Source organism: Pyxicephalus adspersus, chromosome 6, assembly GCF_032062135.1.
Source record: "Pyxicephalus adspersus chromosome 6, UCB_Pads_2.0, whole genome shotgun sequence".
NCBI lineage: Eukaryota > Metazoa > Chordata > Amphibia > Anura > Pyxicephalidae > Pyxicephalus > Pyxicephalus adspersus.
In genome coordinates this window covers 81,424,695-81,447,356 of record NC_092863.1, presented here as the reverse complement: position 1 = coordinate 81,447,356, position 22,662 = coordinate 81,424,695, and the positions used below count along the sequence as shown (strand labels likewise).

Below are 22,662 nucleotides of genomic sequence, written 5' to 3'. Positions count from 1 at the left end.
AACATTGCTCTTCACCACATACCAAAATAAAAACAGCTCACCCAAAAAAATAATTTACATCATCCCAAGAATGTGTGAACCTTAAAGAAAACTCATAGCAACATACTATAAATCAATGTTATAATTGTTCAATTGGATCAACAATCTCTCTAATATAACTTTATAATTATTATAGACAATTTATTTACAATATTTTGTGCATTTAGAAACATTTTCCCTTTTACCAATTAAACAATACAGTACATGGTATGTATTTATATGGTCAAATCCCCCTTTAACTCTGTTGCTGCTGGAGCCAAATTTTTGTTTTCTGCACATGTGCTAAAATGCATATTTTTGACATAAAATGTTGCCTAAAACCATAAAATCACAAATTGTGTAAACAAATGGTAATGGCCATTTCTTTGCCGCATGATAATAATCCAACTGTTTACTGTAAAACTGTATTTCAGCATAGAATACAATAAAATATGGTGCAGACAAAACACATTAAAACACAAAACAATTATGTTAGGACTTGAAATGGGGACAAACTAAGGTACCCAAAACATTGCCTTTAAAAACTTTTATAGACTTTTCCAATATTATTAGCTCTAGTATTTTTCACTCACCCTGACTGACTGAAGAAGTTATTTCTATTATATTCCACAAAAAGGTTAATATTTTAAAAATAAATGTTATTGCTTTTTTCACAAAAGGCTGACAGGTATAAATAGCGTAGATGCAGGGACAAGTATACTTTATGGAGGCATCAGGGATCTCTTGGATTCCCCACCCCCCATCCCTTCAGTACAGAGCTGTGGTCTATAAGCTGCGTTTCTGGTTGCAGCTGCGGAGATCCGACAGATTTGAGTTAAGAGCTGGGTGCTTCTAGGTCCACTATTCCGATAGGAGATCAGGAAATGAATTGTTCTTCCCTCTGCTCTCCATTCTGAAAGCACCAATGAATATCCCAGGCTCAGATAGAAAAGGTGGATCCCCTGAAGCACGATATCACAAGTGAGGCAAAACAACATGTAATGAAATTGCAACTGGAGTTTTTTAACATCCAAATAACTACTACAATATGTCATTGGCAATTGTTGATAACCAAACTGCCTATTTAAGATGAGGTCTTATTAATTCTTTGTTCAGAATATATTGCTCTCTCATACATATACATCCTTTATAGCAAGAAAGTATTTTGCTTGCCTGGTATTGCAAGCTTTTATTAAGTCATTGACCTACCAAAAACTGGATCCTTCTTAATAATTGACTCCCTAATTGACTTTACTTTATATTGATCAGCAATAAACCACAGTTGACACATACGGATCTATTTATAAAACAGGGAATCTGACATACCCTCAAACATTCCCTGGTATGAATCAATTACTGCCATTGAAATACTTGGACCTGGAGGATTCCCATGAGGAAATATTTGGGGGAATGTCGAATTCCATGTTTATAAATAGAGCCCATAGTTTCCCCATCCAACATTATCTGAGTAGGAGTGCATTGTATAGCAATTATCATAAAACAGCACAAAAAAATGTTATTAGCTAAATCCTCATTACCCTGCACCCTTCACAGGTTCAGACATATAAGAGATAAGCATAATGATAGCAACACACACATCAATATACCTATACAATTGATTATTCTTTACAACTGAACTAATTGAAATGAATCAAAATGACAATTTAAAGACCCTCTAGCATGATAGGCTGTGATGGAATTTTGGCAATCCCTTTCGATTAAACAAATATCTGAATGTATATCAGAGAACTGAAAATTATTACATGAATTATTCAGTCGATTGCAAGGTGCAAAACGTTATTGTGTCTGTTGAATTGTTCAATATATGCTGAATCACGTTTTGGCAATGACACCTAAATCAGTCCCAAATCACTACAAATATGGCCACCTTGAGGATCTGCTGAGCTAGTTAGGTGTATTCTTCACAATGTATTGTTTAATGCTGGGATCATTCATTTTTTTAATGACCAGCCTGACTGCATGCTGGGAGTTTGGGGGATTTTTGTATTGTAGATGTGGCCAGGGACTTTACATCACATCTTATGGCATTACACATTGTAAACATTGATTAGGGAGCAAAATAGTTTAAATGTCACTTTATTGCTATTCTTTTTATATAAAAAAATACATTTTTAGAAAGTGTTAAATTCCTTTAAAGGATCAGTAAAAAATGCAACAGTGCTAATAACATTTAATAATACATATCTAAACATTGCGATAACCCGCTACTAATCACAGACATACCTCCTTCATTTCAGTCCAAAGGTCTTCACACTCCTGTATTAACTGATTCTTTGCTTCCTCACTCACATTTGCATCATAATCCAGATCAGGGGGTAACTCATGTTGGTATGAGGACATGTGTCGTGCAAGCAGCTCTGTCTGGAAGACAAATAACTCCATGATGAATCCAATCCACCAATAGCAACATTTTAGAAAAGGCTTATTTAAAAAATACAGTAACATACAAAAGGCTTTGGGCAAAGCATAGAATATTTATGCCTAATGTGTACTACTGGAAAACATAGCTGCTGACATTGATGTCCTCCTGTGAATGTTTTCAGGCTGGTATTGCTTATCCAATATTACTCAATGAAGTGCTATAATACCAAGTATCAAACAGCCTACCAATCACTTACTCCTCGGGCTACGTACACACGTGCAATAATTGTCGTTGGAAAGGATCTTTCATGATCAAATGACTGCTGTACATACGGCACCATTCTGCTGTATAGAGAGGGGAGGGGGGAGAATGACAGGAGGAGCACCCTGCTGTGCCTTTTCACCCTTACTTCCATTCCGATTGTTCGTCATCTGTGGATCCACCAGGACGGTCGTTCGGATGATGAGTGCTGTACACACGCAAAATTCTCGTCCGATATCAGCCCTGAGAACCATTGCACGTATAGGTAGCCTTAGGGATAGCCAGTCTTCCCAATCTCTGTTCTTACAGGAGACAGTGGAAAAGATTGGGTAGACTGGGTGGACAACCCTTCGGTCTTAACCCCCATGCCCACTACCGCTCCTGTTTTATTTAGGAGTAACAAAAATGAAAATTCTGGAAGCCAGGTCTCTATTACATCAGACCAGGGCAAGATATATTCTGTTGTGGTTACCAAGATTGGCACTCAAAGCTTTGCTGCTTGCAGTATGTTAGTTGCATATGTTTGATATGACAGGCATTTCATAATACATAAAGCTGGTTATAAGCTCCTTCATTCATATTGCAGCCCTCCAGCAATCATTAGATAAAAGCTGTATAATGTAAATTTTACACCCGCTGTCTGGGGATTGCTAAAGAGATATGATATACTAGTGGGAAGAATAAATAGCTTAAACTAATCTCTTTACACAGGAACAGTTAGATGGGATACCAAGGAGAATACCAATGGGAACTCTAAACTCACTCATTGGGCAGGAAATAGAAAGCTTACAACAGTCTCTATGTCTTGCTAGATGGAGTAACCAGAGCAATATCCTCAGCTGTAAGTGAGCTGTCTCCAGTCTCTTTAAACATGATATCAGCTCGTTCTCTGGGTTCCCCATAGAAAAGATTATCTAATAAAATCTAACGTTGCAATCAATTTAAAGATAACTTTTATACTAATGGATTTACCTACCTCTTTAAGAAGTTCATCTAGGTTGTCCTGCAAAAAAAGAAGAAGAAAGAAATTGTTAGAAGTAACACATGATACCGACCCTAAAAATCAGTAAATAAAAGCTTACAATGAACTTGTTACAAGCCTTAGCATATGATAAGAAAAAAGCCAGAGGTTTCTCTGTTAGGAAAGGTACTCCGTTTACCAACAGCATAAACATTAGGTCTACATATACACGTCAGATGATTCTCGTCCAATTCGCTTCTGGGCTGATATCAGACAAGAATCTGGCGTGTGTACAGCATTTGTCCCACGTCATTCATGGATCCGACCTGGAGGATCCACAAACAACGAACGATCTTAATACAAGTGTAGAGGAGAGAGCACAGCGGGGTGCCAGTCTGTCGTTCTCCTCCCTCCCCTCTCTATAGAACAGTGCTGTATGTACAGAGCTCATTCGTGCATCTTTCATTTATTTGTCATTGGAAAGGATCATGAAAGATCTTTTCCAACAACAATTATTGGAAGTGTGTACATAGCCTAAGAAGTCCCGATAATGGTCGATAACATGATGTATTGACCAACTCCCTGTATATCCTAAACCAGCGGTCGTCAACCGGTGGTCTGCGAGAACATTTTGGTGGTCCGGGGCTCTGCAGCCCTGGGTCAGGAAAAGGACCCTGCTGGGGGGACGCTCCGGCCAGAGCCGTGGACCATGTCCTCAGTACAGTTCCCAGGCTCAGGGAAGAGGGCGGGTTGTGTGCCTGGAGACAACACGCTGTCATTGCAGGCTTAGATCTGCGATGGGAGAGTGGGCGGGGTTATGTCATATTTGACGTCACTCTGGGGGAAGTTCCCCCCATTTGTGTGACACCCGGCTCCCCGCGCATGCACGGTCGGTAGCCGGTGATTTTAGTGGTCCGCGAGACCGAAAAGGTTGGCGACCACTGTCCTAAACAACAAAAGAAAAAAAGCCCAAAGAAAGAGCTTGTGCCCACAAAGCGGGGGGAGCCACAAAAAGTTTGGAGTTTCTGTGGTACCAGAAGTAAATAGATAAAACATCAGTGCTTTATATGAAAATATTTTTAAAACTCCAAACTAATTCAAAACATACCAAACAAGATTTGTGTTATATAAAATAAGTGTACAGTTTCTCTTAAAGGCAAAGTTTCGCTTATTGTGACAAAGATGGTTAATATTCACTGAGACCCAACGCATTTCCCAGGGGTGGCAGCTGCTGGAAGCCATGTAGGATCAATTGATTACTGCAGGAAACTCCCCTTTATCTTCATTACTGCCAATGTGTACTCTAGCAGCCCAAGTTCAAAGAGCAGGGCAAGAGGGGTTCTGTAGTCTCAGAGCATCATGCACAGCTGCTCTGCTGGATTCCAACAGAATTACATCTCAATGCCCTGCATGAAGCTGCTTGTCTGGGATAAGTCAATGGGAGGGAGTGGGTGAAGATAAAGAAATCGGTGGAGCTAGGCTTGGTGCACCTAAGAGCAGTGAATAGGATGAAAGGATAGTCTGCAAGGGGGTCGCTTCCACGCAGGCCGCCCGTGCAAGGGGGTCGCTTCCACGCAGGCCGCCCGTGCAAGGGGGTCGCTTCCACGCAGGCCGGGTCACTTCCACGCAGGCCACCCGTGCAAGGGGGTCACTTCCACGCAGGCCACCCGTGCAAGGGGGTCACTTCCACGCAGGCCACCCGTGCAAGTGGGGTCACTTCTACGCAGGCCACCTGTGCAAGGGGGTCGCTTCAACACAGATCACGTCTTAAGAATTGGAAATCTCTCCAATAGATTATACAATGATCCTTCCATGCCAAATGTTGGGTCAGCTTTTTTTGCCAGCCCCCCAATTCCCTAACACAAAATGCTTTAAAAACTTCACCCCACAAAAAACAATACCTTGCCTCCAATCTTTATGTTTCAGCATGGCACAGGGGACATTTTGTGACTGCTGCAAAGCGCCCCATGCCTTGGCAAGACATCATTCTGGCCCCTGACATGGACATTATTTACATATGGCTTTCTAACTTTTTTATGTTATAGGAGTGCTGAGGAGCTGACCTAATATTTAGTAATGAAGGTTCACTTTAAGGAAACATTTACTTCAGGCTATAGACACAGGGAAGCCCTCTTCCTGGGGTCAGGACTAATACTCGAAATGTCAGACTAATATTACCTGTCCTACCTATCCAGCTCAAAAATGAAACCCTGATTGGTTTCTATGGTAACCGTTCTATAGTAAATTCTCCTCTGGCACATGAGCAGTATTAGGGTGTTACCATGGTAACGAGATGTCTTGGTCCCAGCCTGGTGATCCTCACGTCCAGCGTACTTCTAGGTATTCTCCCCCAGAAAATACAGAAGAAGCGCGCGCCTACTTCTGATAGGCCGTGACGTCATCACCTGCAGCCAACTCTCTGCGAGTCTCATCCTAGTGACGTGCCACCAGCAACATGTCGGAGAGAAAGCGGCGGGCTAGGACTAGCAGTAGCAGTTCTTCTTCTTCTTCTTCGTCCAGCTCCAGTAGTGAGGACGAGAAGAAGGCGAGACGAGATGAGCCGCAGAAGCGAGAACAAGAGGAGGAGGAAGAAGAAGGCTGGGTAGGGCCGCTTCCAACAGAGGCGTCACAAAGCAAGAAAAAGCGGGGTACGTGAGGGGATTTGTAAGACTACAACTCCCAGCATGCACTGCTAGACTCAAGTTTAGCTCTTCAGGGGTTACAGGTTATTATTCTTTTTAACTACGGTTACCTGATCACTAAAATGTCAAATAAACCATAACCATTGTAAAAGTTGTAACCTGGTGATCCTGCCATTAGGAGCCTTGTCCAGTCGCTTCCTTTTATAGGGCGACAACTCTGTCTGAGTTGTGCTCTTGTGTTGTCACCTTGTCACATGACCTGATGGAGCCTACAAATGGCAGTGGTGATGTACATTGTTCCTGCTCAGTTATCATTGATTGAATCCATAACTACAAACATTTACATTATGCGTCAGAAGAAGCTGCCATTCATTTCCTATACAGTTTCTTCTCCGTGTTGCTGATCTCTTGCAGGAATGGAGGGGACTTGATTATTCTCAATCAGTCTCCTCCTCACCCTATTGTGACTGCACATTGGTATACTGAGCCTTATTAATAATATTAAACAGGATTTATATAGCGCCAACATATTATGCAGTGCTGTATATTGTATATTCACTGTCACTGAGCTCCTTGCATGGTAGCATCTAACTGGCTCCTTGTGCTGCTTCTCCCTCATCCTCTATGAGCTCAGCTGTGTAGACAGTACAGTAGGCTGCAAGAATCTGGTACAAAGTTGAATTCAGGTATTTGCACAGGTTGTATTAAAAAAAAAAAAAAAAAAAAAAAAAAAGGGGAAGTTTATCAATCTGTAAATGATTACATATCCCCCTGGAATTTAGCTTTACCAAATAAAACTGATTTGTAAAAACATTATTATATGTTCATGCTTATGGAGTTTTAGTGTTGGGTACACTGTATATTCTTTTACACAGTATTTATATAGCACCATCATATTACGCAGCGCTGTACAAAGTCCATAGTCATGTCACTAGCTGTCCATCAAAGGAGCTAACAATCTAATGTCCCTACCATAGTCATATGTCATTACCACAGTCTAAGGTCAATTTTGGTGGGAAGCCAATTAACCTAACTGCATGTTTTGGGATGTGGGAGGAAATCGAAGTACCCGGAGGAAATCCATGCAATCACGGGGCGAACCTGCAAACTCCATGCAGGTACTGTCCTGGCTGAGATTCGAACCTGGGACCTAGCACTGCAAAGGCCAGAGCGCTAACCACTGAGCAACTGTGCTGCCCAGTTATCAATAAAAGATAATTGCCCTATCAGACGGTTTAGTTATTTTGATCCCCCCACCCCACTTCTTCTTCAGATGAAATAACTTTATCTCTACAGACACATTCCTAACAAGACAATAAGCTACTGTCTGGTTATTTTACATAAAGTACCAGTTTTTGCTGTCCTCCTATGACTAGGCCAGAGATGATCCCAGCCCTGGCTGAAGAGGAGAGGACACCAGAAATCTTTAGAAGGTTAACAATATCAATTATGCCAATGTCTCAGACGGGCATTGTGCTTACCATATTCTGATGCCCAGAAAATCTGCCTGTGGTCAGGAAGCTACATGCAGCATCTGTGACCACTCATATTGAATTATTGGGGTCAGTGGGGGGCAGTTGAGTACCTTCACATGGATCTGCTCACATGCTGGGTGGTAAGAACAGGCTTAGTAGTTGGGGCTGGTCAGGTGCCAGCCACCAGAGAACTCACAGCTATCTGAACACATCATAAAGTGGATATAACACATATCACAGCTGTATTATAAAGCGACGTTTACACATTTTTACTTTTCTCCAGTGCTAGAATTTGAGCATGTTTACCTGGACAACCTACCGAGTGCTTCAATGTACGAGCGCAGCTACATGCATCGAGATGTCATCACCCACATCGCATGCACCAAGTAAGTCTTCTCTTTATAGTATAAGAAGCTATCTGGCTCAGATCCTACCGATGGATGATTATAAATCATAATTGTCTCTTAAAACAGGACAGATTTCATCATAACTGCTAGCCATGATGGACACGTCAAGTTCTGGAAAAAAGTGGAAGAAGGAATTGAGTTTGTGAAACATTTTCGGAGTCATTTAGGTAAAGTCAATTTCATGTTAAATGTATTCTAGGGGCTTAATTTATAAAACCGAGGATCGGACAACCCCTCATGGGAAACTTCCAGGTCCGTGTGTTTCAATGGCAGTAATTGATTCCCTCTGCGGAATGTTGAGGGAATATCCGATACCCTGTTTTATAAATGGAGCTCTAAGTATTCATATTTAATTTCTTTTTATGTCATCAGTAGCAATTGTATATGGAGGATGGTAGATGTATTGACATGATCCTTCCAGTGATAAAGAATCTAGAGTAGTATGTACTGCATACTCGTATATAAACCACGGCACCTTCATTACTTTGAAAACTACATTACCTCAAATATAAACCTAGGGCACAAAAAAACAGCAGTCACTTCTAACATTCAAAACAGTAACGTAATAAGCAATGCCAGGAAAATAATTGTTAATAAAAACATTTTTTTATATGAGGAAAATTTTTAAATCATATGGACTAGGTCTGTTTATTTTAATTTTTTTTTTTTTAGTTTTTTTGTACTTTTGAGTTAATTATGATGGGTCACTTGTCCCAAATGATCTTTTGTGCATTATCGTTGGCTTCCAGTAGATGGTGCTGTGTCCTCATATTACGTGTGTAACAAACTAATAATGTCTTTGACAGCAATATGTAGCTGTGGATCCAACTAATGTTCACACTAACATGGTATTTCATAGGTTACTTACAAATGTTCTTTCTCTTTATAACTGGCACTGATCTCTTGTCTTCTTGGTTCAGGTGTTATAGAAAGCATTGCAGCCAGTTCAGAGGGAGCTCTTCTGTGCACAGTGGGTGATGATCAGGCAATGAAAGTCTTTGATGTGGTCAACTTTGACATGATCAATATGTTGAAGCTTGGGTAAGTACTACAGTGTTCAGCCCAGAATTTTTTTAAGCTGGGTGGGAAGAAATTGGTGGCAGTTCTTGTAATGTGACCCAACTTTTCAGTAACCACCCCGTTGTTTTTGGGTGGTTCCTGAAAAGTGCCGGGTGGTGTACCAGGCTAAAGGGGGCTGGGGAGAACACTTTACTATATGCCAAGGTTACACTTTGGCAGTGGAAAATGAAAAAAAATTCTCTGTGTTAAGCTGCCAATATTCTTCAAAGCAAACAGTTACTTCTAGAGAGGCTTTTCAGCTGGGGGTTTATGTGCATGAGCATTTGAATGTTCCACATGGCAGAACTTTGTGACGGAGACTTTAATTAAACTGTTTAAAAGTACAGTACCCTTTAGTTTTTTATCCAGCTTTTGGATTGATGGTTTAAAAGAAAACCCCTTGTGACCATCCCTGGTAGTCCTTAGAGGGAATCTTAATCTCTACTCATTAAATGAGCTCCAGGTTTAGTTCATTCAACATGTGATAAGTGGTTAAAGCTAAATGACATCTAGAACTCATTTTCTCATTTGGGATTTGTTTTTCTCTCCATGTTGAATATTTACCTCTTCCTTGACACCACGTTTTCCTCTTTATTCCAGCTATTACCCCGGGCAGTCAGAATGGGTGTACTGTCCTGGAGATGCAATCTCAGCAGTGGCTTGCTCTGAAAAAAGCACAGGGAAGATCTTCATTTATGATGGCCGAGGGGATAATACACCATTGCATATGTTCGATAAGATGCACTCCTCCCCTCTAACAGCAATCCATCTAAACCCAGTGTATAAAGTGATAGTATCATCAGACAAAACTGGAATGATTGAGTATTGGACTGGACCTCCTCGTGGGTACAAATTCCCTAATAACATTAACTGGGAGTACAAAACAGACACTGACCTGTATGAATTTGCTAAGTGTAAAACCTGTTTGACTGGTATAAACTTCTCCACGGATGGTAAAAAAATGGCCACTATTGGAGCGGACAGGAAAGTGCGCATCTTTCGGTTTTTAACTGGGAAGCTAATGAGAGTTTTTGATGAATCTTTAAGTGTAAGTAAAGTGGTATCTCCATGTGTGTGGTTTGTTAGTTTGCGAGAAACTGAGAAAGCTTGCCCTTTACACCCTAATGTACAGAAAAACTTGGTGAATGAAGAGGCAAGATTTAAATATATTATAAATATATATTTTTTTTGGTTAGGGTAAGGAAGAGTCAAACCCTCTATCAAGTTTTTTTTTTTTTTTCCCACACTGTAGTGTAGTAGTATATTCAATGTAGTGTAATAACTTACATTAATTACACATTAGTGGTGCTTCTGAGCACTTACCTTTCTTGGGTGCCTAGCAGTTGCCAGCAACAGGCAGTCACTGCTAGGCTTTTGGATTTTGTAAGTAGCTGCAAAACCATTGCAATTTTTTTTCACATTTTTTGAATTGAAACTATTTGGTGGAAAAAATATTGAAGGTCTAAAAAAGTCTGCATAGTGGTAACAAAAGCTTCAATTTCAAATCTATATAGATGGCTGGGGACAGTACAATGCCCTTGAATGTTGCATGTACAGTCAGAAACAACACACAATCTGTTCCAATGTTAATTATTTTTTTTTCAAGTTTTATAACCCTAAAACTGCTTGAAAAATTCACTTGAAAAAAATTGCTAAAGTGAACTAAACCTTAGGTTGTGTTCAGAATGGTGGTGAAGTTGCAGTTGGGTTAATGCTTCCTCACACCAATGAGCTACTGATTCGGAAGAGATGCTACATGTACAGAGATTGAATGGGGGTGGCAGTGACTGGTTCAGAGCCATTCACTGTCAATCTGCAAAGGCGGGTTCTTTAAGAATCTGTGCCACACTGCAAGGTGCCAGCCTCTGAGAATTGTGCAGGATTTCTGGCTCCCAACTGCCCTTATACAGCCAACCTACACCTGACACTTCAGGTCTCTGCTGTGGACAACAAATGGTTAATGATCTTTTAATCTGACCTGTAGGAAACTTAACATGAGAGTGGCAGCTTGTTGGTTATGCTGGCAGGTTTAAGGCTACATACACACATCAGATTATTCTTGCCCGATAATCGCCTCAGGCTGGTATCGTACGAGAATCCGGCGTGTGTATAGCGCTCGTCTGACGTCGTTCATGGATCCGTCCTGGCAGGTCCATGAATGACCAACGACCATAATGGAAGTGAAGGGGAGAGAGCGGCACAGGGTGCCACTTCATCGTTCTCTCTCCTCTCCATAGAGCAGAACAGTGCTGTATGGACATCGCTCGTTTAGTCTTTTGTACTTGGAAAGGATTGTAAAAGATCCTTTCCAACAGCTATAATTGAACGTGTGTTGTCCTGATTCTATTAGCAGACCTGGCAGGCTGCCCAGACTCACTGAAAGTTCCCTCCTGAAATGGGAAGCTGTGTGATGACGGCCAGTTAGCCAAAACTTCAGGACACTCTGCCCAGCAAATTTGTTCCAGGGAGGGAAATGCTGCCTTCCTTCCTAATGACAACACAAATGGAAGGCAAATTCTTTAGGGCTTCTATAGGGACCCCTGTTAAATTTTTACGGTTTTCTGTTTAACCCTCTATGGATTTTTCCTTGATTCCTGTCTGATAAAATGTTGTCTCAGGAACAAAAAGTGAAGGCAGATCTTCATAATAGGGATCCAGATAGCAAAAAAACCCAACAGGGGTTCTAAGGACTTGGTACTGGGTTACACTGTCATACAAAAGCCTTTAGTTCTACTTTAAATCCTTAGGTTTCAGTACACATTATGGGAGCTTTCCTGTAATACCCCCTTTGTTTTAGAGGTCCTGTATAGGGGCAGTAATATTGCAAATGACTCTTTGTTCAGTCTAGTTAGTGGCTCATCTATCATTTTTAAAAAGTTTCCAAAAATAATAATAACCACCATCCAACCTTACATATATTTCCATCTATATCTAAATCCTTATTGGCCAACAAGTAAAACAATGGTTCTGCAGTCATAGTGCCCCGTGTTTGAAATACATCTATAAGTTTAGCTTGTTTAGGAGGCTGATGAAGCTAGTTTTAAGAGTAAACATAGATGGACCAGCTGTGATTTTTTTTTTTTTTCTTTTCTTTTAATAGAGAATATTACATCTAATCGTTGCCATTGAATTTATAATATTGCTTGTAATTAGTCGCCGAGGCTCTTTATATAAGGAAGGCCATATTTTTAGTTTATAGCAGGAATGGAGAGGATGACCCCCACACATTATAATGTCACATGACCTAGGTTCTTAGCATTTGGACAGCATTTTCAGATACATTTTTCTGAAGGAGTTTAGTGATTTTGTTTTTGCATCTCCATTTAAAGTTTAGTTTCACAGATACTAAATTTCTAACATGCTTTGTTCTGTAAGGTATTGTCCTAAAACATCACCAGCTGTCTCCTGTAAAATCTTTCCAGTTACTTCTTTTTTTCTTTAATTTGATAGTTTTATTTTTGAACTGGTAAGGATTGAGACTTGGAAATAAGGAGAGGCAGCTCCAAATTTCTATGAAACTCCCAACAAATTTCATTTTATCCAAATGACTAGATTGGGATCTGAGTTCTGCAATACACAGTATTACTCCACACAGCTTCTGTAATGGACCAGAACAGAGGCCCAAGGAATTCTAGAGAAGTGCTTAAGCTTCATGGGAGCAGTGCTTAGATAGGCAAGGGGCCATTATACATCTTGCTGGAGAAAAGAAGGGAGCAATAGGCTCATAGCAGAAGAAAGATGCTGGAGTACATCAATGTAATATTCCCTTTGGTCACTGCTAGAAAAGCTTAGTAGGAGACATCATAAACCTCTCTTTGTTTCAATAAATTGGGGCATGGTGCTCCCAAAACAGATTACTGGCAACAGGTAATATTGGATTGAGGGGGTCCAGATGTGTCATGACAGGTAAGCTGTGTACGCCTTTCAGGGCTTCATATTATAGCGCTGCTTTTTGATATAATCTTTGCATCCTTACTCCTGGAATTTCTCTGATGTAAAAAAGATAAAGAAATGATATGCAATAAATTATTGAATCACAGCCGGAAATGCTTTTTTAATTGTTTAAACTTGTTCGTTTTGTACAGAGATCAAACCTTTTTAGTTTTGTAAAAGCCATTTTAATATACTATTTTTCATATATGTTGTCCTGTTTTCTTTTCTGCCATAGAACCATGATAGAACTCCGCTGGGTTGTTAGGGGCAACCTATGCAGTTCTTCTTTTGGGTAATGAGCTCTCTAGTGAGCCCAGTTCATATGAAAAGATCCCATGTGATGTAGGTGGTTCCATATGTTTTAGACTGAAGTCTTCCAGGGGCTGAGTGGTCACTAATTGGAATAGTTTGTGTTGTTTGTACATGAAGCTGAACAATATAGGAGTTGCAAGGAGGGCATGTTCTGCTGTACAGGCTGTTTGACAGCTGTTCACTAGTGAGAATTTGTGGTTTTGAGACGGCTTGATTCGTGCCAGATGCAAGACTGCGTCTGGTATGGAAGTGATTTTCACTGCAGCTAACAAATTCAACCTGTGCATTGCCACGTATTATCTGTAACCTGGTCATTTTATTTGTTAGCCCCCTGCAGCTTTTGGATTTGTAGTCCTTCTACGTCAACAGCATGCTGCCAAATCATTAGCTGGAGTTTTCTTCTTACTGTATGTTTTAGGGTTCTTGGTTACAATTAGAACACATTGTAATTGCTGGATCAGTGTAATGTTTTGACTTGAGCCAGCCTATGGTGATTTTCTCTTTTCATGTGATCTTTACAGATGTTTACAGAGCTGCAACAGATGAGACAACAGCTCCCAGACATGGAGTTTGGAAGACGCATGGCTGTGGAACGGGAGCTGGAGAAAGTGGATGCCATTAAATTAATGAACATCATTTTTGATGAGACGGGTCATTTCGTGTTGTATGGAACAATGCTTGGCATCAAAGTGATTAATGTAGAAACAAACAGGTCAGTGGTAACATAAAAAAACAGACCCCAACCTAGTTTAAACACTTGCCCGTTTCCTACCCGCTGCATTCTAACCATTTATTATACTTTTCTGACAATGCACAATACTTTATGCAGTTTCAGTTCTAGTTTTGTACTTTTGGCCTGGATTGGAGGCAGCATGTATGCTGGAAATAATTGCGTGCTATGGCAGAACAGCCAAAATGTATATCTTGATTTTGCAAACATTAACCATTGGACCTGTTACTAGTGAATCCAGAACTGCTGTCAGTTTTGTATCAGTATATACATTTTTATGACTGCTTAAAGCGGAACTAAAGTAAAAAAAATTACACTTACCTTTAATCCAGATCCCTCAATGGCGCTGGACCTTCCCTCGATGTGGTCCCGAGCTGTCCTTGAATTGTTCTTAGTCCTGAAGCAAAGGAAGCGCTGAGCACTGCCATCCTCAGTCTTTTTTTCCAGTCTTCTTGCTACATTACCTGATCTCTATTTGCGCAGGTGTGGGATCGGATTATGTAGCCCACTGCAAATGGGGGGAAAAAGAGAGCCGATCTCACTGTGCATGCATTAGATAGAAATGTCTTTCCCCTTAGTGGAAAAAATGCCCCTTCTGCACATGCCTGAGATCAGGCATGCACAGAAAGAGCAGCCAAAAGCCTCCTGGGATGTGTAATGTAGGTATCCCGAGAGGCTCTGCTCTGCCGCGGGAATCAAGACTTAAGTGGGTGGTGCATATAAAAATAAATCAGTTAAATTTTTATTTTATATATAAGGTCTACCCTTTTATGTAAAGTAAAAAAATTACGTTTAGCTATGCTTTAAAAGCTTCTTTTTATCATGTACCTGAGGTACAGCAAACTACAGTATTGTAATATACGGTTTTGTTTTCACTGGTCACCTCCTATATAACTGAAAAGTATATGGTAGCTACACTAAAAACACAAAATGGTGGAAATGCATTTTTTTTATCACAAAACGTTTTCACAGCTCCCAAAGGCTACCTTTTTATGTACAGGTTTTGTTAGATAAAATAGTAAAATGAGTTACATGGGTTACTTGAAAACCTCCTTTTGCAATTGCCCTCAATGTTCCTTGAATCTAATATGGCAATCCAACATATGACATAAAATAGGCACACTGCCTTTCTTGTCCTTCCATAGATGTCTACAACATTTTACAGTGTAACCCTAGTTTTTTTTCCTGCAGTTTGTTTCCTTATAAACGATACAGTTCACATATGCAGTTTATCCATATCTTTGCTATTTTTTTACATGAAATATCTAACACAAATTGATCAACTATATTGAATATAATTTTTATTTTTTATTTTTTTTTCCTGCAAATATTTTACTACTTTAATTGCACCATAATCTATCATACTATTTAAGCTCCCTCTAGTGGCCACAACTCTGGTTATTTTGCTATAATGCAGAGGATTCTACAGGTTTATTCTTGAGTTAAACTGTTTCAGCCAGAGTTTTTTTTCCCCTTCATTATTTTAGAAATAACGGCCATTTCATTTATGTAACTGCTTACAAGGCTTCAGAAATTTTACATGGATTGAAACATCGAAAAGGGTTGTTAATTAAACCGTTTAAGTGGCTCTGGTAAAATGTTTTCCAGGTTCCAGCAGTAGCTTTGCTATTTTTGACGAGCTTATGATGTTCTTCTCGGCAAAGTCAAATTATGATCACTTTGTGAAGCCCCAGTAATGTTCTGGGAGCTAATTTTGTTTTTCTAAACCACAGGATATAAAACATAAAATGCTTTCTATAATTTTTCATCTCGGCCCCGCTCTGTATAAAATTTCTCATCATAGCTGTTTCAAAGGGCACACAAAATTAAATATGCAATTCAAACCTCTGAGCTTTTTTAGCAACAGTTACAGAACTTCTAATAAATGTATTTTCCTTGCCAGCTTCAAAGTAGAAAAGAACTAGACTTTTTTATATATTTTTTTTTTTTTTTGTACACTACAAAGCAAGTAAAACTTTTTCCTCCTGGCAACAGTTAAAGCCCTAAGGAGCATAAAACAGTATATTAGCATTGAGAAAAGATCCATGTGTTCTTTACAAGGGGAAACGGAGTATATTGCCAGAGGCCAGACATTAAGAGCATCCTGAGACTTCCTGAGCAAAGTGTAATGTTCCTTATTCAGGGATTAGCAGGGGATTAGTTTGTGCTACTGTAGAATCACTTTCATTTTTCTGTCAGTGGAGGGCAAGACTTCTCTGTCTCTCCTATAACAGTCTCTGTGCTCCTGATGCAGGTGTGTTCGGATCCTCGGCAAGCAGGAAAACATCAGAGCGATGCAGCTTGCGCTGTTTCAGGGCGCAGCTAAAAAGCACCGTGGCGCTAACACCATAGAGATGAAAGCTTCGGATAATCCCCTGCTTCTAAACATTCAGCCTGATCCCACCATCGTGTGCACCGCTTTTAAAAAGAATCGCTTTTACATGGTTGGTACAGTCTGCATAGCAAACATTAATGTCCTGTAATGTATTTCAAAGTCATTAAACTTTTTATTCAATTTTAACTTAAAGCTTATGTCAAGGTTAAAAATGTCTGGGGGAAAACATGCACATTTGGAAATGGATGAGTGACCGCAGATAAAAAAGCAAGTGGTCTATTGAGTCTTGAGTATAGATTTGCATTTATTCGTTGCTATTGGGTGTCTATTCTAAGCATCATGAACTATTGAGAAAGTAACACTTTACTAAGGTAAGGTTTGAACTTAGAACTGAGCTTTACCTGCTAGTTTAAAGTCATGTCTCTGTGTTGGTCATGGCTTTATACTGAAAGTAATGCTTTCCTGAACTTTATTTACAAGTTTAATGTATATAAAGGTTTTCCTTCGTATCTCTTCTTTAAGACTACATATCAGGAAAGATCGTAGGAATTTATTATCCCTTGGGCTTTTCCCTTTTCAGTATTTGTTCTGTCAATATCTTTTGTTAGTGAGCTCCCCGGAACTGAACAATAAATTCTAAATGAGCTGTAACAAAGGCAATTAGGACCGTCTTCTGCCAGCTGGTCATCCCTTGTGATACACCCCAGAATTGTAATAACCTTCCCCACGACCACACTGTTTATTTCAGATGATTGTGAAATAAACAAACACACCCAAGTCCTCTTGCTTTGTACTTCTGGGCAACACTTTGTCCACAATTTTGTTTGTCAGGGGATTATTTTGCATATAGAAATGGTGGACTGCATTTTCCACTGCTTTTACCAATCTTCCAACAGTGCCAGCCCATGTTCTGTGTTATTCTGGTTCATTTCTCCTGTTTTGGCAACTTACATAATACTGTTTAGGTTATAGTATTGAAGTAAATCCTCTTACTGAAGGAAAACCTTTTATAAAATATTCTTTTTAACCTTTTTATTTATAAGAAATAAGAAACATCCCGATGAAGGAAATATTTTAAAACATTAGTTCTCCAGTTTTAATGCTGGTATTACACTGCTTTTTGTTACAGTATAAGATGAGTATTGCTTTCCGAACTGGCAGGGCAAACGGGTTAAACCTCAGGTCCACAAATGTCTATTTCTTGTAGTGAACAGTTTCTGGAACTTGCAGGGGATGGTGTGTTATGCAGCATGAAACCACAGTGCATGCAGAGAAAAGATGAGTTTACAACACAGTTGTGTTTTACTCCAAGTTAAAACTGTTGTGTTGTTCAATGTTGTTAATTATTAGAGAAGAATTTCAGGACACTGCCTATAAGACAGTAGTTTGCATATCAGCAGCTCCAAGTCTTTATGTATTTGTATACAACCAGTACATTTGTAGATCTTAAACCTGTGCCTGAAGCTTGTCAGTCAGCACCTGATCACACTTAGACCTGCCCACTCTTTTCTGGATTCACAGGCCTTTGTTTACTTTTAGATAATTGTGCCCCACACAGTAACTGGATTTGGTGCTTGTTTACTGTTATGCGAGAACTTTTAGTTGTTCTTTAAATATAGAATGTGTTTGTGTTTTTGTATCTGTTGATCTTAGATGATGGTCCCAGGGTAAGTTTTGATGACCTCTTTGCCCTGCTCATATGACAGTGTGTGGGCATGGCAATGGGCTCTTTCGGCTGATTCACCGTGAATGGGCTAGTTATTCACCTTGAAGATGCTTTATTTTAAAATGATTTCTAGATTTAAAGTGAACCTATACTCAATGTTTTTACTTTACATGAAAGGGTAGACAACCTCTTTATGTAAAGTAAAATATAAAAGACCCTATTGGCCCTTCCTTCACGCCAATATGAAGGAGAATTCTAGGAGGAGGCAGGACCCGATCAAAGGGGGAAGGAGATTTTTTTTTTTTTTTTTTTTTTTGATGGAATAAATCTGGAGATTGCACAGGAGGGTGCAGTGATTATCCCCAGCCCAGACACAACAAGCATCAATTCATTTTAGCGCAAGGGGAACTTGCTGCAAAGGGTTTTTATATCTGCTTTATTTCTGCCACTTTTGCAACTGAAAAGACTGCTATACCCCCTTTCCCCTGTGATGACTTATAGATCAATGTATTGACCCCAGACAGTTCTACATTTGTATTTTTCATCTCTTTTGTTTACTGATGGTGTTCCTCTGTGTTTTTTTGTGTGTGTGTGTGTATATATATATATATATATATATATATATATATATATATATATGTATATATTATAGTAAAATCTGTGTACCTTGTGTGAAATTATGTCATACCACTATAAAATGTAATATCTGGATAAAACTAAAATGTAATGTTTTTGTGATTTCAGTTTACCAAGCGCGAACCAGAGGACACAAAAAGTGCCGAATCTGATCGAGATGTTTTTAATGAGAAGCCATCAAAGGAAGAAGTTATGGCTGCTACACAAGCTGAGGGGCCAAAACGTGTCTCGGACAGCGCTATCATCCACACAAGCATGGGAGATATTCATGTGAAACTGTTTCCTGTTGAGTAAGTGCCGCAAGTAAAATATTTTTTTATATAAAAGCATGTAAATCATGCCATTTAGTCTCTGTAGCTGATAAGCATTCCTAGAGTTAGGTATTGTGAATGCCACTTTCTCCAATTCTGGTTTTGTCTATTACTTATTATATTGAAAAAAAACATGGTACTAAAGTCTGTCAAAAGTTTGGTGCATGGAGGTACATTCACAATGTGCCCAGACATCCTGGAAACAAAAAATGGTATTTCTGTGTGCCTTGAACCTGACAGCTTCATAGGGATCTGCGAAGTGGTGTATTCTGTGTTAGGTATTTATGTTATATGCTGTGTGTAGGCAATACTAAAGCAAAGAAATTTGTGCTGAAGCAGAAATTTTAACCCAAGTTACTACCGGTATGGTAAGTGTTTTTTTTTTTTTTCAACACTTCAATTCCAATTCATCCAGTAAGTACTGTTGTATAGCCTTTTAGAGGAAAAGAGAATTTATAGAGGTTTAGCTTGTTGTGGAAGGTTGGCTTGTCGGCCAAATAAATGTTGGGAAACCATTTAGATCCAATGTGGAGGTGGGCCATGTTACCTTAATTATTGCAAATGCATAATACTTATTTTATGTGTTCTAGTATAGTGGCTTAATATTTTAATCAGACACATTGGCTAACCACACACTACATTTGTTTTTTTTTAATGCAGGTGTCCCAAAACTGTGGAGAACTTTTGTGTACACAGCCGCAATAGCTACTACAATAGCCACGTATTTCACAGAATCATTAAGGTAAGAATGGTTACTGCAGTTTTACATTATCTGTTGTGAAATTACCTATCTATGGTAAAAAAAAAAGTTGCAATGTTCATACTTACTTTATTTTGAGCTGAGAACCCTTTTGCTTGTAATCATACATGTACTATTTAGTTATTCTATGTGCTTCATCTACAGCACATTGGTATTGCAGATGAAAAATGCATCACTAACTTGTAAATGTCGCAAAGTGAAAATCAAATCAAGGTTTTGGGAGTCCACAGTCTTAAATTGTTGGCTGTGTTGTAAATAGATTCTGACTGCTTGTTCCTGTTCAACGCACCATTCATATGGACCATTCATGCACCAGCTTATGCTCTGTATTTTAGCCGGGAACTGTAAAGTGCAGAGGTTTAACAACTTGATATTGTGATTGAACCCACCTTTCATGATTATATTCAGTAGCAGCAAGTACTTATTTCAACCAATTCCATAGTGGATTCTGGGTACATGCTGCATGGTGAAACAATCATTTGTGTACAATGTGCAAAGACCATTCACATTTTCTATCAAATTGGATGGTAAGATTTGTTTGGACATTATACCTGTCTACAAAGGAAAGTGTGCAGATGTATCACATTGCAGTGGTCTCCAACCTTTTGGAGCTCGCAGACCACTAAATGCATGGACTTTGGACCACACATGCGCGATAAACTGGGTGTCACTCAAAGGAGAAGACACTTCCCCCAGAGTGATGTGATGATGGCAGAACCCGCCTCCCCAACCATGGTCCTTCTCCTGACCCCACTGGGGGGTTCACCGGCCAGAGCCGCGGCCCCCTAGGGTTTGGGGACCCCTGACATATTGTTTAATGATTTGGTTTATAGAATATACTAACTTTGTGCCAGGTATTTGCTTTTATTTTCTGCTGAAACTTTTAGCAAGTTATAGGTTCACAGCTGTAATGTGTAGAAGGCAATGTTTTTCACAATGGTTAATCATGTTCAATCAAGTGTCATAGTTGGCATGGTATATTGGAACACATGGTATTTTTTTTTTCTTTACAGGGGTTCATGATTCAAACAGGAGATCCTACAGGAACTGGAATGGGTGGAGAAAGTATTTGGGGTGGAGAGTTTGAAGATGAATTTCATGCAACGCTAAGACATGACCGACCCTACACTCTCAGTATGGCTAATGCTGGCCCAAGCACCAACGGCTCTCAGTTCTTCTTGACAGTGGTTCCAACAGTAAGAGCATTTTATATGTGTATAATGTAATCCTATATTGCTGTGGCTGTAATGATGCTCTATCTTCTGTATTTAAAGCAGATCTCTGGGCAGAGGTTAACCACCTCTCTCTCATTTTGCATGTTTTATCTTCTGAAGCAGTACATCTGGATTTCTGGATTTAAAGTGTGTTGTCCATGGTTGGACGCCTTGAAACAGTGATCCCCAACCATTGTGAAAGCAGGGCCCAATAACATAGAATTAAATGTTGCCACAGCCCAGTATATGTACAGCTTACACTACTCTGCTATTCTCAGCATCTCGGCCTTCTGTCAGCACACTAGCTTGGAATAACAGAGTAGTGTAAGAGAGCTGGTGTGCTGTCAGGTGGCAGAGCTGCTGGGAATGGCAGAGAAGTGTAAACCTTACATACATTGCTCTGCCATTCTCAGCAGCTCCTGTGTTAGTGTGAGGAGAGCTGCCTGCACTTCCGCTTGTTGCACTCCTGCTGTCACACTGTCATTAGCCTTAGAGCAGTGTAAGGAGGGCTACCGGCGCTTCTGCCTCCTGTCATTTGTGGCCCCCAACTTACCAGCCACAGACCAGCATGGGTTTAGGGGTTCAGGACCATTGCCTTAGAGGACTCACTAGGTGATGAGCTTTGCCATAATCGACAAGTATGTATGGCATACTTCTCAAATATGACACATGCTTACCTGTGTGTAGTTGTCCTGCAAGTCCATTACTGGTCATCGCATCATCCTCAGTGGGCGCCATGTTCACTGCAAAGACAGGCAATCCTTTTCCGCGGTTGGATATCCACTGATAATGTAACTTCTGCAGCTGGCTCTGTGTGCGGCACCACCAGACACAGACCCGAGCTCTGCACTACATGGTGCATGCATTTTACAGTGTAGAGCTTAAACTGAAAGCCACCAGTAGCCAGGGCCTAATTTTTGGGACGAGACATTGCATGTCTTTTGTCAGTTAGTGCAACCACCTAGTGACATTTTGTTTTCTGAGTTTAGGTTCACTCCATAGGCCCGTACACACACTGGATAAATGTTGAAAAATGAACGATGTTCAAAAGATACCAAACTCATTGTTCTATATTGTTAATAAAATTTGTGAAAACCATAATGTCTGTTAAAATCGAATAACTATTTTGGAGGATTTGTTTGTCCAAAATCTGTTATCTAGATTGTGTACAGTTGGCAAACAATTGGGCACTTAAGGACACATGTACTTGTGTGGGGAAAGAAAGTGATAGTCCCTACCCAATCTAGTACTAATCACATCTGCTGTCTGTACAGTGGACTGCCATGGTCTGCAAACAATTGTAACATTGGATGTATGCACTTGTACACTATTCAGTACATATGTTTATATATCATTAATTCGTTCATTTCACACTATGTTTGTCTATGTCTGTACATTATTATTATTATTATTATTATTATTATTATTATTAATAAACAGGATTTATATAGCGCCAACATATTACGCAGCCCTGTACATTAAATAGGGATTGCAAATGACAGACTAATACAGACAGTGATACAGGAGGAGAGGACCCTGCCCCGAAGAGCTTACAATCT

General features: G+C 39.7%; 2 protein-coding genes across 2 annotated transcripts in view; one reads left to right on the top strand and one right to left on the bottom strand.

Moving 5' to 3' along the window:
- Window positions 1–6,044, bottom strand: part of CENPK (centromere protein K) — a 23,484-nt gene extending 17,440 nt beyond the window's left edge. Inside the window, exons 1-3 of the mRNA XM_072416358.1 lie at window positions 5,905–6,044; window positions 3,639–3,665; window positions 2,263–2,400 (exon numbers count right to left, since the gene is read on the bottom strand). Coding sequence (XP_072272459.1) covers window positions 2,263–2,400; window positions 3,639–3,665; window positions 5,905–5,907 — 168 coding nt within the window. The 5' untranslated portion in view covers window positions 5,908–6,044. The remainder of the gene's footprint in view (window positions 1–2,262; window positions 2,401–3,638; window positions 3,666–5,904) is intronic.
- The window catches only part of PPWD1 (peptidylprolyl isomerase domain and WD repeat containing 1), an 18,709-nt gene continuing 2,091 nt past the window's right edge, over window positions 6,045–22,662 (top strand). The window contains exons 1-10 of the mRNA XM_072416356.1: window positions 6,045–6,271; window positions 8,024–8,126; window positions 8,214–8,314; window positions 9,068–9,188; window positions 9,807–10,254; window positions 13,973–14,163; window positions 16,436–16,625; window positions 18,927–19,108; window positions 19,790–19,871; window positions 20,903–21,085. Coding sequence (XP_072272457.1) covers window positions 6,079–6,271; window positions 8,024–8,126; window positions 8,214–8,314; window positions 9,068–9,188; window positions 9,807–10,254; window positions 13,973–14,163; window positions 16,436–16,625; window positions 18,927–19,108; window positions 19,790–19,871; window positions 20,903–21,085 — 1,794 coding nt within the window. The 5' untranslated portion in view covers window positions 6,045–6,078. The remainder of the gene's footprint in view (window positions 6,272–8,023; window positions 8,127–8,213; window positions 8,315–9,067; window positions 9,189–9,806; window positions 10,255–13,972; window positions 14,164–16,435; window positions 16,626–18,926; window positions 19,109–19,789; window positions 19,872–20,902; window positions 21,086–22,662) is intronic.